At 41.8% G+C, this 16,341-nt stretch overlaps 1 protein-coding gene across 2 annotated transcripts in view; it reads right to left on the reverse strand.

Moving 5' to 3' along the window:
• The window catches only part of LOC108937380 (ephrin type-B receptor 3-like), a 49,163-nt gene extending 33,291 nt beyond the window's left edge, over nt 1-15,872 (reverse strand). For both annotated transcript variants that reach the window (XM_018757294.2, XM_018757293.2), the window contains exon 1: nt 15,285-15,872. In XM_018757294.2, coding sequence (XP_018612810.2) covers nt 15,285-15,345 — 61 coding nt within the window. In that variant the 5' untranslated portion in view covers nt 15,346-15,872. The remainder of the gene's footprint in view (nt 1-15,284) is intronic.
• Between the last annotated feature and the right edge of the window lie 469 nt (nt 15,873-16,341).

Below are 16,341 nucleotides of genomic sequence, written 5' to 3' on the forward strand. Positions count from 1 at the left end.
AATATACAAAAATGATAAAAATGACACAAAAAAGTCATTAAACTGACAGCCATTAAACGTTTTCCCCTTTAGCAAAAGGGCAAATTGTCAGAAATGAATCAATTCTAACCAGTCCAAAAGGACACCTAAAAGGACACATTTCTTCCATAAGATCTGTGATTTTTTTTTATTTCCCCTCATGGACTCCTTATGGAAACACATACATTGTGGTGAGGTCCTTCAATCCAATTTTAATTTGACATGAGTATAACTGCTCCATCTGCACCTTCTCTGTAGTTTGGAGGTGGAGTTAAATCTGGCATGTTCCAAGCCATGGTGTTACACTCTACTCTAGCGATCTTTCATTCATTTGGGTAATTTTAAGTATGACTTGTAGGATAAGGAATGACTGGGAACGACACTAGAGGCTACAGTGAAATTAACCGAAAACAGGTTTTCTAAGTTTTCTTCTAAAGAAAAACAGGACCTTGTCCACGAAAGTTCACAAACACCAGCCCTCTAAACTAGTCACGCGGGAAAGTAGACTGCAGATATTTCATGGAACCCCGTTGCAAATACTGAAATGGCTAACAGGTATCCTAAAACACACACAAAGTGGGCAGTCAGCTAATGAGTTTAGTTTAACATTATTTGAATTTTTCTCTGCATTCAGTCAACGAGCCAGTCAAGCATAAAGAGTTCAGCCTGAAGCAAAACATGGGTGTCCACCAGAACTGGGGCTGGAACCACCAGACTACGGTTAAATGGAGTGCCAAAAGTTTTCTTCCCTGGAAAATGCCCTTCATTATAACTTCCTGGAGTATCCAAGCTACACTTATGGCCTTATTTATGATGTAATAATTATCATGCAAACAAAAGGATGTGCTCATTTACAGCTGAATTACAACTGACTGCATGAAGCTGTGAAGCTGCCAGAGTGGTTTGTAAGGCATTTCAATGAGCCCAATTAGAAACGATACCTGTGGTCCAGAACTCTAAAAGCTGTTTTTACTTCAACTCACAGTTAAATGCCTGATAATTACGGTGGTTGCATTGTATCTTAATTTGGCAATTTCACTTTTCTATGTAGAAGCTCTGTGGCTATTTGGCTGCAATATTAGCTGTAAATTAAGCTGGGACTTCATTCAGGGGCCAAATACATTTGCTGTTAATTAACTTAGTAACTTTGCTGATTGCCACTAAAATACTATGGTCTACCGAAGTGGAGCTTTAGAATGTAGTGTCTATTTTGTGGTCTCTCTGCTCTGACTTGGCAAAAAATGTTAATAACATGCTATTTGTTTGTAAACAAGAGCTATCGTAGGTCTGTGGGCATTTGGTAAACTCAACCTCACAATAATTGTGTGCGTCCATATAATAGAACATTCTCTCATTTAGCTGATGCCTTCTCCAAAGCAGCTTAAAATTATTTGCCCATTTAAACAGGTGGGTAATTCTACTGCAGCCATTTCCAATAATCACCTTGCTCAAGGGTTCTAGAGCTGGGATTTGAACCTATGGGTCATAAGGCAGCAGCGTTAACCACTGCACTACCAGCAGTAATGGGACTGTTAGGAATTGGGTTCATAAGTGATGCCTACTGTTCTACGTGCATTGGTGGTCTGCGCTACGTGGGGTCCATATGACTAGTGGAAAGGAAAACATTCCAAACCGAAAGGCAAGAACACAATACATACTTATTAAGTATGAGTCTGATCCGGTCACACATAACCGGATTCCATCATTATGTAATAAATCTGAGACTTGTCTATCTACCCCTGTAGTTATATCTCACCACACAAGGTATTCAAAAAGGAAAAAAAAATGAAATCCACCCAACCTGACTTTATTACCTCACTTCCAAGTTAATGGCAAGTTGTTACCAATCCGGTACATTTCAGAGTCTTCATGTCTCTCTGTTCCGAGAGAGTAAACACCACATTTAAAATTCAAGAGTCTATTAATAACGTATATTCTTCAAAGCTCTTACTTTTAAAGCCGCATGTCTGGCTTTATGAAAAACACTTCATTTCTGGAAAAAAAATGTGGGTTCACAGTTCAGGCCTAGAGACAGACACAAAGCCACTTTTACTTTTAAACAGGTTGAAATGCCTAGATTCGCAAAGAAATAATGTCACTTTGTGAGAAAAACTGAGCCAATTAAATGAACATAAATGTAAACTTGGAAGGAGAAAAAAGTTACCTTCAACAGCATAAAACAGAACATCAACATAAAAATCAGGTGACGGTCAGCATTGTAAAAAGAAAATAAGTCATATTTTTCAACATTGTTGAACAGGATATTATGATATAAATGTGATCATTTGCATGCTTTTCAAGATAATTTAAGGAGCACAGTTTCAGACACGTCATACAACGGAATTACATTAGCAATACAGATGAGGGGAGAGTCAAGGTTAAACCTTTATGGATCATGTATTAGACAAGCCATAAGTGCCTGACTTGAATCTACTTATCAAACAGACCTCTGTGTCAACTGAAGAAAAGATTCATGAATAAGTAAGCATGGTGATGGTCTGGTTGCTTCATTAACAAAAGAAGTTTAAAAAAGTCCCCTGAGAGCCATACTGAACAGACTGTTTTGGTGGCCTGCACAAGGAATCCTCCTCACTGGCCAGCACTGATTGATAGAAAGATAAATTGAATTTTTAGTCATCAGCATCCTTTTAGCCACAGTTCCCCGAGGGGTTTTCAAGAAAAATTTAGTGCTGTGGTTTTTCCATCACACTTCTAGCCCAGCAGTCTCATTTGTGCTTATTCATGCCTTCCTTCCCATACTTGTAACTCTCGCCTGTGCTTTTGGCATTAATTCCAGGTGTTGAGTGTGTCTCTTCCTTCTCTATTTGCTGCTCAAAACAGTAACTTTGACTAATTTCTTCTTACACCAGCATATTCGGTTGCATAAAATTAATAATCAGGTTCAGCAAATTTTATGTCTTTTATTCACATTCTTTATACCAAAGGAGAGTGGTGGTAGTGTAGTGGTTAGAGCTACTGCCTTTGGACCCAAAGGTTGCAGGTTTCATTCCCACCTCTGGCTGTAGCACCCTTGAGGAAGGTACTTACCCTAAATTACTACTGTAAAATTACCTAGTTGTTTAAATGGGTAAGTAATTTTAAATACCTTAACACTACAAGTTGCTTTGAAGAAAAGCACTGAGTAAATGAAATGTAACTGCCGTCAGATCTGGCCTACCAGAGGAAATTAATGCCAAAGAGTATACTATAGGCCAAACAGTACAGAATACAACAGTCCCAAGGAAGTGTAGAACTTGTGATGTTGACTATGAATGAAGCTAGTTAAAAGGCATACAATAATAACAGACAACCCAATTCTGATGTCTCAAACAGAACCCAAAGGTTAAAATTAATATTTTACAATTAATGATAAATAACCAAAATTACACACACACACATTGACCAAAACCGTTTGTCCCGAGCGGGGAGCCGGAGCCTAACCCGGCAACACAGTAGGCAAGGCTTGAGGGGACACACCCAGGATGGGACGCCAGTCTGTCGATAACCAAAATTAATAGATTAAAAATCCAACTAACCGAGAAAAAAGAGTTTTCAAACAAAACTGCTGTTTAAGCATCGCCACTCGAGCTTCTCGTTCCAGCCGATACATTTGTCCTTCACAGAAAAGATGGACCTTAACTGCGTGCTGCAAGGACTCACCTTTGCCCGGAACAACGCCTTCGGTACAAAAGGCACGGGACAGTGCCAGAATGTCACCTCTTATCAACAAGCAGACACAACAAAGAGCTACAGCAACAAATGTCGCTTTCGCCCTGCCAGTAAGTCACAAGGATTCGGTGCCGCCAAAGGGAGATAACAGGGAAAGGAAATAATACTGGAATTAGGAGCTACCTCCGATAAGGGTCCGTCACAAGAGAAGGGGCGTGGAGATCGGGAATGGGGGCAACGGAGAAAAGGGAACAGGACTACAGTGAATGCGGAGACCTTTACAGGAACTCACTAAATGAAAGAGCAGCAAGAAGTACAGGAAGGAGCAAAGTAAACAGAGTAAAGAAAGAACAGTATTGTTTCATCCCCCACTGTTAAAACCCACCTGTTTGGATTAGACTTGTGATCTCTACCTTCCTATACTGCGGTGCACTTCCAAAACACAAGGGCATCATGCGTGATCTACTTAGCCCAAGATATTAGACATGGATATGTGTGTGTTATTTCGTCCACAGTGTCAATACATGTACCAGTTATATAAGTGTAGTTTGCCGTACCGTAGTACAAATAATAGCGCTGGACAGCTGAACTCATACGGTTCCGGTCCAACTCCTTCTCAGAAAAACCTCTATTTTTGTTGGAACGTTGCATGACCATCCCAACGTACATACTCGTCCTGGTGTGCGTTCTATATATATTGTGTCTCAGTGTTGTATATAATGTGTCAGTGTGTTACATTTATTGTCCATTTACTGGTTGAATTTATTGTCTGGCTTGTATTTATGAGGTTTACAGTCTGCAGGAGACACTTTGTATATCCGTACTATGTACACAAGACAATAAACTTGTCTCGATGTACATGATGAAAATGAGAAAGGAGAATAAAAATGTAAGTATGCTGACATGTATCAGGGTCCTACCAAGAATAATTTATTATAACTGCTTGTGCTTAGATGGCAAATAAAGTAAAATAAAACTGATTTTAAAAATAGTGTGAAAATGTAAATGAAATCCAATGCAATTATTTTTAAGGCTCAGGGTCATGGGGTACAACAGCAACCGTAATTCAATATCATGAACCAATGTCCATTTCATCACGCCACCAAGTCTCTTTAAATTAAAAAAAATAAATAAGCAAGCCTCCAGTTCACTTCAAAGCTATGGGAGCGGGACATCGGGGGGCAGAGGTTTTTCGGCACTGCGAGCAGTGGATAAACTTAGGGATGTAACCGCAGACAGGGCAATGGTCCAAAATATGAGATTAACACCCTGCAAAGGGTTCCCAAAACATTGCCCCAGTGAAAGTCTCCTAGAAGATCAGTCACTGGATCGCACCCCTCCCTTCTGTTTTACTCTAGTTGCCCCTTTCCCCTGGGTCACTCAGTCCGTAGTCTCTGTTCTCTCATCACCTTTACAAATGAAAGAGCTATATTAAATCCAATCCAATACTGTACCAAGTGTCTTTTGAAAGTGAGCCCATTCCCTGCTTACCCCAGGCACCCCCCCAGCCCCGCCACCTAACACTCTGCCTTTCTTTCTTTGTTTTGCTTCATACAAAGTTCCCCGGTTCGGGTTCAGGGAACTTTAATAACCGCCATTCATTCGGGTTTAACGTCACAGCACCGCAGCATCTGAGTGCTTTCACCTGGGAGCAAAGAGCACTTGGTGATGGAGGCATCCGCACGCTCTGCATCTCTAGGGACGCACTCCCACAGAAGAGCAGCGCTTGAACGAGACGCCCGTGAGAAAGCAACGTCCACCTCAGACAGGTAGCGTCAGTCTCGCCATTGAAAGTGTAATGAGGTGCACGGTGCACAGAGCAGCTTTGGCATTCCTAAACATGGGCCAATTTGTCTTTCTCAGCCCTCTAACAGCATGTACCAGTCACGCAAACACAACTGCATAATGGCAATTTTTCGAAAGTTTCAAAATTTGGCCCAATCAGCAAAAATATTGTGATCAACTACATCAAAAATGTGACCATAATACCACAAATGAAGGTGCTTCAGTTTGTTTGAAGGACCTGGGCATGGTGTCACGCTGCAGCGGCTGGGAGAATCGAGAGTACGGGATGGATCTGCATGTGTTAATTCAGTTTGTTTAGTCAATTGATGAAGCACACTGTTGTTTATTAAGCTTCATCTCAGGAGGAAAACGAGAAAGAAGACTGAATAATTCTCAATATTAAAATACATAGCTGCTTAATTTGTCAAAAATTCTGATTTTTACTAAGGTTTTTCTTTTTTTTTTTTTAATTTAAAAATCTGTTACTCATAAGCCCCCCTTTCCTGAACACAATTATACTTATAAGGGCATCTCTTCCAATAAAATAAATAACTGTGATGGCAGGACAGTCTGTAAAAGGATTAGCGGAAAGAAGCTCTTTTCACTGTAGCCTTTGATTGCCGAAAGCATCTTATCTGCCCTAATACCATGTGTTTCAGACTGTTTGGAAACATTCCTCGCGATATCCTCCCGAGTATGATCCAACTCACACAATTCTGACACAAAACCCCACGGTCGTTCACAAGTTCCCATTTGTAACTTGCACAGCTCCTTTGCCTCATTATTAGGTGCCCAAATGGAGAAGCACATTATTTCGGAAGCAATAAGGCGATTATTGCACCTAACACTGAGTGATTTCGGGAACGCGGCACATTTTTTTCGCCTCTCTTTGCTTTGTTAACATATTTACATATTTATAACAAATATAAACTGGCAGTACTGTAAAAAAATGACATCCGTACAAAATGGCATGGGCTGTAAAGAAACATGTACATACGATAATTAATTTAAAACTCTACATTCATTCACATAGCAGACACTTCTCTCCAAAGTTACAATTACTCATCCTGCTGGGTAATTTTTTTTTTTCCCCTCTTACTGGAGTAATTTAGGGTAAGCACCTTGCTCGGGAGTACTACAGCCAAAAGGGAGGATTGAACCCGGGACTTGCCGAACCAAATGCAGTCGTGCTAACCGCTAGGGTACCAGCTGTCCCCACCGCCAGGAACTTACTACCAGAAAAGCGAAGGCTAACAACAACATACTAGAGTTTTTATGCACAAATTGTCTGAAACTGCTTGTCCCATACAGGGTTGCAGGGAGCCAGAGCCTAACCTAGGGCAAAGGGCTGGAGGGGGAGGGGACACACCCAGGATAGGACACCAGTCCATCAGAAGGTACCCCAAGCAGGACTTGATCCCCAGAACTACTGGAGAGCAGGACCTGGTCCAACCCACCACACTGCTGCACCCCCGCACCACCATGCTACCCCCCAGAGTTTTTAGTTTCATTAAAATTGGCATCATTTACACACGCAAACATCTTTATCACATCGAGTCAAAACTCAAAAGAAAACATTTAATAATTAAAACTGCGCACCACCAGAGAGTCATAATTAACTCACCACAACCTCCTCCAAATACTCTTTGAAACAACACAAAAGAAAAATACAGCAATTAAGAGTGAGACTTTCCCTGAAGCTCCCCTGTGTTTCATGTGCAGATCAGGAGCAGGTGTAGAGTCTTAAAGTTTTAAGGCGAGGGTGGAATTTATTGGCTGGTATAAAAGTACAACAAATGTCTGTAATGCGCGGAGACACTCGTGGCTGATACTCCTACAGCGCTGGGCATCACGCGCTTCCTTTTGGTCGACCTCTCTTAAGAAGCGAAAGGTTGGGCCTAAGACTGGAGAAATGAGGCAGAAAACATATACATTTTTAAATTTTATTTTCAAAATCTTTCATCCTTCCTCTGCAGTCACCTGAAAAACCCATCTGCTAACGAAAGTTGATTCTGCTTCATCCGCAAAAAGATTTACAAGCGACCGCGGCTTGTAAAGAAACACCAAAGAAAGAAGGAGGCAGATGAAACTGCTGGAAAACTTTCGCCAGCTGCTCACTGACCTGCCCGGCTGCAGGTAATAACTGAGGTATTCACATAAAGACTTAGTCATCCCTCCGGAGACCGAAAGCCTCCCTTGTGAACTGCGAACCGGTTTTTGAGTCATTATTGCTCATGCAGAAATGTTTGCACCAAATTCTTGTGTTTGTGCATTAATGTCATGGCTGTTGCTCATATGTGTGTCTTAGTTTCCTTTCACTCCGTTTCCTTCCTTTTTTTTTTTGTAGCCGGTAGACAGACGCTTCGGATTTTCATTTGAATATCTGATCATTGTTACTCAGCTCAAGACTGAATCAGCCTGATGGTGACTCTGATGTAGGTCATGCAGGCTTTGGCTGGCGAGGGACACAGCAGTAAAAACACCCCCCACAGCACTGTTTGCCCATACAGAAAGAGAGACCATTCAAATTTTAGATGACGATGCATATAGTAAAGTAGTGAAGAAACAGTACCGTGAGCTGAGTGCCACCCCTACGATACAAGGCCTGTGTCATCGCGACACACCGCAGACTCATTAGAGACCCAAACAGCAGAAATGACACACGCTGTTCGCACCAATACACACAGTAACTGCTTTTTCACATCGTGGTGTGCAGTAAATCACGCATTCGAACTTCCTCTCCGTCTCAGCTCGAGTAAGGTGGAGGAATGTAAACGTGTGATTCTAAATTAAGCGACCGAAAGAGTGGATTATGACGGACTATCAGCTTTGCATCCGTGTCAAATTGAAATTTAAGCCTGGATGGTCCTGAGCAGAAAGAAAATTATTTTACTTTAATTTGTATCACTTTTCGCTGCGCAGGTCGTACAGGGAGGAGGAAGCAGAGGAATGCGCTCGGTCGCGAGCTGCAGGTTTATTATGGGCCTGAGCGCCGCACCCGTTGCGCTGTAGCAGCGGCAGCGCCGATGGCATTTTACCCAGGGACCTTACCGCGGTGCCGGCGCCAGAGGTCTGTTACAGTAGACATTTCAGAGGTTCACGAAAGAATATCTTTGCTTCCAGGTCTGTACCATATACATTTCTGCTGCATTTTTTACAGATCATTTACATACGAAGGCTGCGAATGCCAAATTGCTATGCTCGGTTAACTGAGAGCTCAGCCAAAATATCGGATTCGGACAAGGTTTATACTGGGAACGATAATGTCCGACTCCTTCCTTTTTCCCCCTTCTTTGGCCTTGGCAAGGGCCCTTGCTGAAAACCTGCCACTTCTCATTAGTTTGGGCAGAACATGGCGTGCTGCATCTTACAGCCTCAACATCAGAATGCAAGTCCCTGCGTTGGACAGCCAGCATCCACAGGCCTCTCCGGCTTGGACTGGACAGCGCTGCCCTTACCCCTCCTGGCCCCCTAAAGAAAAATCTGCTGAAGGCGCCGTGCATCTGTTCAGGATGGCCTCTCCTTAGCCTGTGGCCCACACGCTAATTGCTCCCTTATCTCTCAGTACGTTTCATTTTTTTAAGTCGCTTATAGCAGAACTTGAGGGAAGGGTCACATATCAACAGAAATACAACGGAAAAGTCAAACAAATAATGTATGCACTGCTTTCATGTTAGGGTATGTAGATGTATGAGCATCGCAACGATAAGAAGAATTATTTGCGTTTATTCATTTAGCTGGTGCATTTCTCCAAAGCAACTTAGTTATTGACGCAGCTGAATCGTTTTTACCGGAGCAATTTTACAATAACTACCTTACTCGAACGTATTATAGCTGGAGGCGGGAATCAAACCGACAACCTTTGTGCCCAAAGGCAGCAGCTTTAACCACCACATTACCAGCTGTTGTGGCTGCTACCCCTATTTATTATTATTTTTATTATTATGTTTTTAGAGTCATTGTGCCGGGGAAGCACCACTAAGCCCAACCCATGTGCGGACAAGTGTAACACACACATAGTGTAAGTAATAAGGGGCTCACTGGCCTGCAGTCTCCTTTCTCCGTGCTCTCGCTTCTCATTTACATATATCATATAACGGCTCATTTTTAGCTCCCTCAATAATTCACAGCAGCCGCACGTTGCGCTCTTGAGTCCACTGCTTCTCTTGAAAGGGGACCAGACAGCAGGGAAACAGGCACAATAAAACAATGTGCACGAACACATACATTAATAAGTACGTGAACATATGACCTTCACACGTACATCAGGCACCTAAAAGCCGTAACGTTCAAAAATGTTTGACGCGTAGTACATGAACTGATACAGTTTTTAAACACAGCTACAACATAGTTTAATATTATTTCTTACTGCGTTCTGCTCCTCTGAACAGAGAGACTTATTTATTAGTATCAGAAAGTAACAGTGCGCACTTGATCAATTAAAAAAAAATTATAATAATAATTTATAAAACATTTATCAAGTTAATAATATATAATGTTAATAACAACAACAAAACAACAACAACAACAATAACAATAATAATAATAATAATAATAATAATAATATATTTACACCTATGGATTGGATTACTCTTCCAGTTCGTTGCTGAGCAACAGTTAGAAAAACAAGCTCTGAGAAGATCTCGAAAAAGGCTCGGCAGTTATCTGGTCTCTCCTCCGTTTCCATCCATCTTTTTACCTCTTTCGGCTTCCATGAATCACAATATAATTACGGTAGAATTTTTTGCAACGTTTAATTTATCTCTCTGATTATGCCTAATTAAATATAACCACATCAGGACAGATTAATAACCTTAAATGGTGCATATAATTTATAGTTGCGCACTTTGAAATAGCAGAGGCCACTTGTTTCCTCTGAATGTACATATTAAACCTACCCTAAATAGTTTTTAACTGTAGTTACTTTTCTTTCTTCGAGATCACTTATTACTGTTGTTGTTGTTGTTTAAAGAAATTAATTAATTTAGGGAAAAAAATCCTATTTATTACTTTTTTAAAACTAGTATTATAATAATAGTGAATCTAAATGAGCGAATCTAATGAAATATACTCTTATTTAAAACTGAACAGGCTGGACAAAGGCCAAGCGGTTTTCTGAGACAGGCCATTGAGAAGGTTGGACACATGGCCACAGGGTCTCATCTCCATGAAAATAGTGCAGGCCATGCCCTGTTGTGTCCCTCTTTCAGAACCTCAGCTGTGTCTCTGTGCACACTCATTTACTGCTACTTTACCTGAAGTTTCCCTGTTAATGAAATCTCGGTGGAAAACGTTCCCTCTCTTGAGCCAACAATGGACTTCTCCCCCCTAGATGTTCGCTACTCTTACATAATTTACCGTTTAAATTACACCGGTGGCGGAATCACGGCTTTGTTTCAGCCGAACGATAAATTAGAACGGCAGTATAACTACGCAATATACAAATTGACATCATTTATTAAAGTGGTCCGGTGAGCGGTTCTGTTTATGTTTATTTACGTCCCTGCTCATTGCTTCAGCGATCCATCAAAATCACACCACACCTGCCGAACTACCATATAAATTGACATAATATGGTAATGTTATGATAAAAATCACCCAGTTTATATGGTATAAGTACAATATAAACTGAGCGAGTTTATACTGCGTGTGTGGGTGTGTGAGGGTGTATGTGTATATAATATATATACACACACAATATATTTTTTTTAGTCAAAGACTAAACATTATAGGCAGAATTGCTTCTTTATTGCTTTACCATTCCGACGGAGAGAATGTGGCTGTGCCCAACCTGGTTCCAGAGCATTCAGCTTGAGTCCATTTACGCCGTAGTACCCCGTAGGCCCTAGTAAACTCATTGTCAGTGGCTTTCTAATGAAGCTTGGCTCCGATTCCTTCTCTTAACCAAGAGCAAGTGTGCAGAACAAAATGGCCCCTGCTGCTTTTCAATGGGATAAGCAATAATAATAATAATGAAGGGCTCCCAAGCACGGCGGAATGAGGGAGATTAAAAGCAGCCGTGAAGGCGCACAGAATCGCACAGGGAGCAGCCCGCTGAGGTGCGATTCAACACGGTGGAACTGCAGCGTAAATAAGCCGGACGATGACTTTCAAGAGTTTCGTCGCACCAAAATGTTCAGTTACCCTCACCTTCATGGTAAAAAAAAAAAAGGTCCCTGACGTTCCAGCCCAAAAGGGCCCAGTCCTACAGAGGCAGGCATAAGCAACACGTAAGTAAGTTAGAAATAGTAATGAACCGGAGCGGGAGACGCGGCTTTGACAAATTTGAGAGATTTTCCTTCTAAACTCAAACTCGGTTCGCGGGACTTTGGAATGTAAACAAAAACAAAAAGTTGTTTAAATGTTTCAGTGAGCAGAAAAATGGAATCATTCTGTGCTGGCTTAAAAACTTGGATGTATTTGGACTTTCTTCCTATGAGCTACATTATCCAACTCTCAAAAAAGGTTGTGTATGTGTGTGTGTGTGTGTGTATTTCATTGATTTTTATATAAATTTATACATACACATATACTGTATGTATATATAAATGAAGTACGTACACACTAGTCTTAGAACGGTACTGTTCTAAGACAAGTGACTAACCCAGAAGCTTAGAAAAACAGCCGTTATTTTATATATATATATATATATATATATTTTTTTTTTTTTTTTTTTTGGAAATTTCTAAAAGTTTTTGAAAAGGCTAACTTTTGGTTTGATGTACTGTATTTGAGCAGTACTGAGTTTAACTGATCAGATTTTCCTTCTTCCTCTTATTTGCTCTTTTGAGCTGTGTACTTCATAGTTGACTCAGCTTTGCAGATAATATACTTATCAAAACAATAATTACTGTGTTTTTTATTTGCCATCAGAATGATATTCATTAAGTTACATCTTGATAATGTGAGCTTTTGAGTACTTATATGAATGGGCACTTAATCGTTGTTTGAAATGGAAGTACTCACAGAAAACTCAATTATTAAATTATTAAAAACACTTTTCTTGCTTCTTGTCTCCCCTGCCATACTGAATATCCAACAACATTATTTAAGTACAGAAAAGCAACAAGCAGCACAGTGAAAAGCACAGAAAGTTATGTAAAGTGTTCCCATAATATGGGTGAATAAGGCAGCTGGTGAAAAGCAACAATCACTCGAAAGCAGAAGAAATATGCACAGACTGTGATGCCTTCACTTTAAGCGATGAACAATTTAATTATGCTTAAATTAACAACATTTGCTATTGACCTCAAGCATAAGGTGCAATTATAAGGAAATGGGACATTTTTATAAAATATTTCTAACTGTGACTAGTACCAAGTATATGCCAACGCTGTTGTCTCGTGCGTTGCGACCAGAAACCCACACAAAATAAATGTACGACTAGTGGAATAAGACAAACCCGGGTATTTTAAGCAATCCTCAAGTTGTTTAAGAAGAAAATTGGAATACAATATATGCAATCAGTTTAAATTAATGCAGTTGTGTGTGTGTGTGTGTGTTAGAGCACTAGGATATGTAAAAGTTATTATTTGACTCAGGGGTGCACTGTACTACTGTATACTACCCTTCAGTCTCATCTCTCCTGAGATGGCCATAACCTGAGGTCTCACCAAGGAGCAGGCCATATATCACTGAGCCATAATAAAAGCTTAGCTAAATCCTCAGCCAGGTCAGCATGGAAATTTATGGCACCACTTAAGGTGGAAACAGATTGCTTTAACAAAATATATCAACCTAGGCACAGCCCCGACACCCTCCTCTCTTCGGCGGTTCTTCACTCGCCTCCAGCACACAACTCACAGCTCATGCATGTCCATATATGCCAAAGGGGGGGGGGGGGGGGGGGGTAAACATTACCTTAGTCCTAGTGCCACATACTTAAACACTTTACCAATTCAACACACCTATTAAGTCACCCTTAGACAGGAACTACATATGACTAACGGATGAAATCATGTTAAGTTGATGAGCTATAGACATGGGATGGTGATGCTGAAATGTTTGACTATAATATACTGCCTCTTTGCCAGCATGTTGCTACTGATACACTTATTGATCATTTATAAGGTACAATTTTAGAAGAGAGAGAGGGAACCAGGGTTGGGATCACTAATGACATCAACTCTTACTGCTGGACACTTTCCACCCACTGGTGGACGTGTTCAATCTTGGGTTACTGTTCATACAAAGAATAAACAGATTTATTATCTCATTGTTGTATAGGACATACAGGGAAATGCTGATGGAAACACGATTATGTGTCACGTTATATTTTGTGTGTAAAAAAAGCAATCATACTTAAAAGTGCATCTATATTGTTGGGAAGTTACATGACACAGAAATAAAGAATAAGATTTTGACCTGACTCACTGCGTACATTTGATGTTTGCAACTGAAAAAAAAAAAAAAATGAATTATAATACAAAAAAGTAAGTAAAGAAAATCGAAATAATGACTGAATAATGAAACGGTGATTGACTTTACCTCGGAACCACTGACTGAATACAGATCACAGCTTCCAAATTAATACTTTTGCGATATATAGTTGTTAATTGTAAGCGATCATCAGGTCGAAGCTGAGTTAAATACGCGGCTCCCTTCGCTCTCTCCCCTCTTAGGTTAGGGACATAAATAAAAATGTGGAAATCACAGCCGACACACATCACGGGTGGGTAAAACTGAGTAAATCTCAGTTCATTCCGGTGAGACAGCTTAATTAAGTCAAACTCCGAGTTTAAGAGCGAATTTCTTCTTTCCTGTGTGTGTGTGTGTGTCACATTTTACACCGGCTCAGTGGATCATAACACGAGACGGGAATGTAGGGATGTAGTGTCAGTGTAGTGTCAGTGTAGCACTGACCAAACCGGGAGCGATCCGAGGTTATCAGAGTATCAGTGCGCTTTCAATACCTCTTCTACGTAGCTGCGGAGGGCAAAAATAAATAAATAAATAAATGAAGTACAAGTACCGACAATTCCATAGTTGCTGAAAGCTATTTCGGTATATGACATGTAAAACAAAAGAAAATACAGTGAGTCGATCAATAACAGCAGCGATAAACTTTTATGCGCTTGACTTTAGAGCTACAGGGCTGCTGTAATGTGTATATGACGTGTGTGTACTGTTTGTATATATAATATATGTGTGTTTGTTACAGTGACAATTCAGTTGTTTCCACGAAAACGAAGCGCACGATCGAAGCGCCCTGGTCCCCGCGGGGTCTCTCTCTCTCTCTCTCTCTCTCTCTCTCTCTCTCACACTTCGCGGGGGGCTGCGGCTCGCGCCACCGGGACGCCCCGCGGGGAAATCGTGTCGCGCTGATTCCCCTGGGCGGACGGTGAAAAAAAGGCTCCGCGGACACTTTGTAGCCCGTTTCCGCAAGTTCATTCCCTAAAATCGCCGAGGAAAAGATCCGCTCTGGACGCACAGCACGCACGCGCGCGCGCACTACTGCTGCTGCTGCCTCTGTACTCTGTACTCCGTGGGGTTTAACTTTCTACTCCCTTGAGCCTCAGTTGAGCCCCAGCGCACTAAAAAGATCCCCGATAGTCAAAAGCAAACGCGAGATCCATCCGTTCCTTACACGCGCTAAACTTGTGCGCACGTGACGTCCACGCGCACACACACACACACACACACAGTACATTGATTCATTTTTTTAATGGATTTCTCGAGCAGGTTGCGCGTATGACAGTGTCAGTGCGCGCACCACCGAGCCTTTTTTTCTGCCGGCTTCCACACCACACACCACACCACTCTGACACACATTCGAGCTCAGTTATATGAAAGCAATGTATTAATAACCTTACCTTCGATGGCTAAAACCTCAGGCAGCAGGAGGCATAAAAAGAGCCAATAATCCATGGTCATAAAGGGAGCGCGAGCATGAAAACAACAACAAGTTCCAGCGAGAAGCAGAAGGCTTGAGAAGCAGAAGGTGGGCAAATTCCGCAGCTCAGTCCACTCTGTTACGCCACGAACACGTCCGCTGGAAACAACGACAATATGAATAACGGCAGCGGTAAAATAATAGCAATAATAATAATTAATATTACTACTATATATAATGGAAATATATCCGAATCGCCCTTTTCAGAATATTCCTTCCTGCTGCCTACAGTCCTCTCTTCAGCATTTGGTGCCTGAGCGGACGAGCAAGGTAAGTTCCTTCAGCACTTCACTCGGATCATTTATGCTGTTGTCATATCATGATCATCATTGTTATTAGTCATTGCGTGTCGGTGCACAGCGCGCAGATCCAGAGAAGGGCTCTCTCTCTCGCGGCTTCTTTATAACACTCCCGTTTCGCGCTCTTCCACCATCGCAGCGCAGCCCGGTAGTGCGCGCGCACGCACGCATCCAGCATTTATTACCATGTACATATAAAATAAAAGGAAGAGAGAGAGAGAGAGAGAGAGAAAAAGAAGAAGAAAAAAAAAAAAAGCTTTTCGTGTCACTGTTGTAATTCCCTGAGCGAATAGTCGCCGTGCTTCCAAGTTCGCTGTTAAGGCTCTCTTTTTTTTTTTTTTGCGGCTCGGAGCGTCTATCCCCGCGGCTCGCGCACCGCGATCGACTGAGCGCGAGGAGAGGAGGGATCCTAGTTAAAGCAGCTGCCAGTCTTCCGTGGTCACACCCCCCGAAGTGTCTCCGAAAAGTACCACGGTACTCCGCGCCGCAACCCCGCCACCCACGCTCGGCAGCCGTACGTGTGGGTCCCAAAAGAAGCCGTTGGTGGGCTTACAGTGGGAGCAGAGCGGCCCCTAGCGGGACAGTGCGGCAGCGCACCGTACGGAGACCGCGCCGAAACGGCCCCCGTTCTCGCCGTGACAATTTACAGTAACGAAAGCGGTTCAAAAGTTACCCCGA

The sequence above is a fragment of the Scleropages formosus genome, chromosome 8 (genome assembly GCF_900964775.1).
Source record: "Scleropages formosus chromosome 8, fSclFor1.1, whole genome shotgun sequence".
In the NCBI taxonomy this organism is placed as follows: Eukaryota; Metazoa; Chordata; class Actinopteri; order Osteoglossiformes; family Osteoglossidae; genus Scleropages; species Scleropages formosus.